Raw genomic sequence first — 1644 nt, 5'->3', positions numbered from 1 at the left:
CTGGGAGCTCCTTGTATTTCTGTCCCCGCTGGCGTTTTGGCCAGAGAGGTGGCTGGCTTCACGTTTTGTTCGGGTCATGTCACGTCTTTCTGCCTGTCCACATGGCTGGCAGTGCTCCAGGTGGTCCTGGAATTGCTCCTGAGGGGGTGGATACTGCAGAACTGCCCTGTCTCAGAAAACCTCAGGATTCTTCTCTTCTGTCTGACCACAGAAAAGGGCGCAGCGAGTTCTGGCGTGCTGAGAACCATGGCCAAGCACTCAAGGGGAGGACGGGCCACAGGGTGCATGATCTGAGGACTGACGGGGCTCTTGAAGGGGGCCGGGCTAGTCCTGGTGGCCGCGCCTTGCCTTCCCCGTCACCTGGAGCCAGGGTCACCTGGGGCCGGGGTCACCTGGTGCAGGGGTCACCTGCTGCTGCTCTTCAGCTGCTGTGGCACCCCAGGAGGCTCCTGAGGGCTCCCTTGACTTCCTTGTTCCTCAGGCTGTAGATCACAGGGTAGAGCATGGGGGTGACATTGGTGTAGGTCAAGGACACGATTTTGTCCTGTCCCGGGGTGTAGCATAACTTGGGGTGAATGTAGGTGAATATCGCACAGCCATAGTGCAGGAGAGAGACCAGCAGGTGCCCAGCACAGGTGGAGAAGGCTTTGCTCCTGCCCTCAGCAAAGTGGATGCTGTGGACGGCGCTGATAATGAATCCGTAGGACAGCACGATGAGCATGGACGGGAGCAGCAGGACGAGTGTGCAGACGAGGAAGACTGCCATCTCGTTGGCTCGCGTGTCTGCGCAGGCCAGGAATAGCACCGCAGGGATGTTGCAGAAGAAATGGTCGACCTCACGGGACTGGCAGAAGGGCCGGAGGAATATCAGCATGGTGAGGGTGAGTGAGAGGGCAAAGCCGCCGACACATGCCAGAGACAGCATGTGCAGGCACAGGGCCCTGGTGATAATGAGTGTGTAGCGCAGGGGGTGGCAGACGGCCACGAAGCAGTCATAGGCCATGGCGGCCAGGAGGAAACACTCTGCCCCACCCAGGGAGACGAAGAGTTGCATCTGCAGGGCACAGCCCAGGAAGGGCATCCGCTGGTTCCCGGACAGGAAGTTGACCAGCATGTTGGGGACAATAACCAGTACATAGCCAATTTCAATGGTGGACAGGTTTCGAAGGAAGAAATACATGGGGGTCTGGAGACAGGACTTCGTGAGGGTGACGAGCCCAATAGTCATGTGCCCCGCTAGGGTGACAAGATGCAGGATTAAAAAGAGTCCAAAAAGGAGGATTTGCAGCTCGGCCAGGTCTCCAAAGCCCAAGATGATAAACTCAGAGCCTAGGGTGTGGTTTTTCCAGCACGTGTCCATCCTGTGTTCTCTGCCGCAGGACTGCTGGCTGGAAAGGACAGCTTTCTAGCAATTCTCCAAGTCACGGGAAACCCTGGAGCCCTTTCCATGCACGGACGGGAGCGCACCCGGCTCACCAGGCCCTGCCAGCTCCTTCCCCAGGCTCGGCCCTCACCTCCATCCGATTAGCCTCCTGAATTCCTCCCTCTGTTCACCGAGAACAAAGAACGGCTGGTGAGATGCTGCTTTAGTTCCCCGGCTGGGCTCTTACAGAAACGATCCAAGACGAGCGAGTTGTAAACGTA

At 57.9% G+C, this 1644-nt stretch overlaps 1 protein-coding gene across 1 annotated transcript; it reads right to left on the bottom strand.

Moving 5' to 3' along the window:
• Positions 1–421: 421 nt before the first annotated feature.
• Positions 422–1360, bottom strand: LOC134368582 (olfactory receptor 10V1-like). Its single transcript, XM_063085009.1, has one exon. It carries the CDS (start codon positions 1358–1360, stop codon positions 422–424), a length of 939 nt encoding a protein of 312 aa, XP_062941079.1.
• Positions 1361–1644: the final 284 nt, after the last annotated feature.

This window comes from Cynocephalus volans, chromosome X (genome assembly GCF_027409185.1).
Source record: "Cynocephalus volans isolate mCynVol1 chromosome X, mCynVol1.pri, whole genome shotgun sequence".
In the NCBI taxonomy this organism is placed as follows: Eukaryota; Metazoa; Chordata; class Mammalia; order Dermoptera; family Cynocephalidae; genus Cynocephalus; species Cynocephalus volans.
Note: the sequence above shows the minus strand (reverse complement) of the source record. Positions and strands in the feature narration are given on the sequence as shown.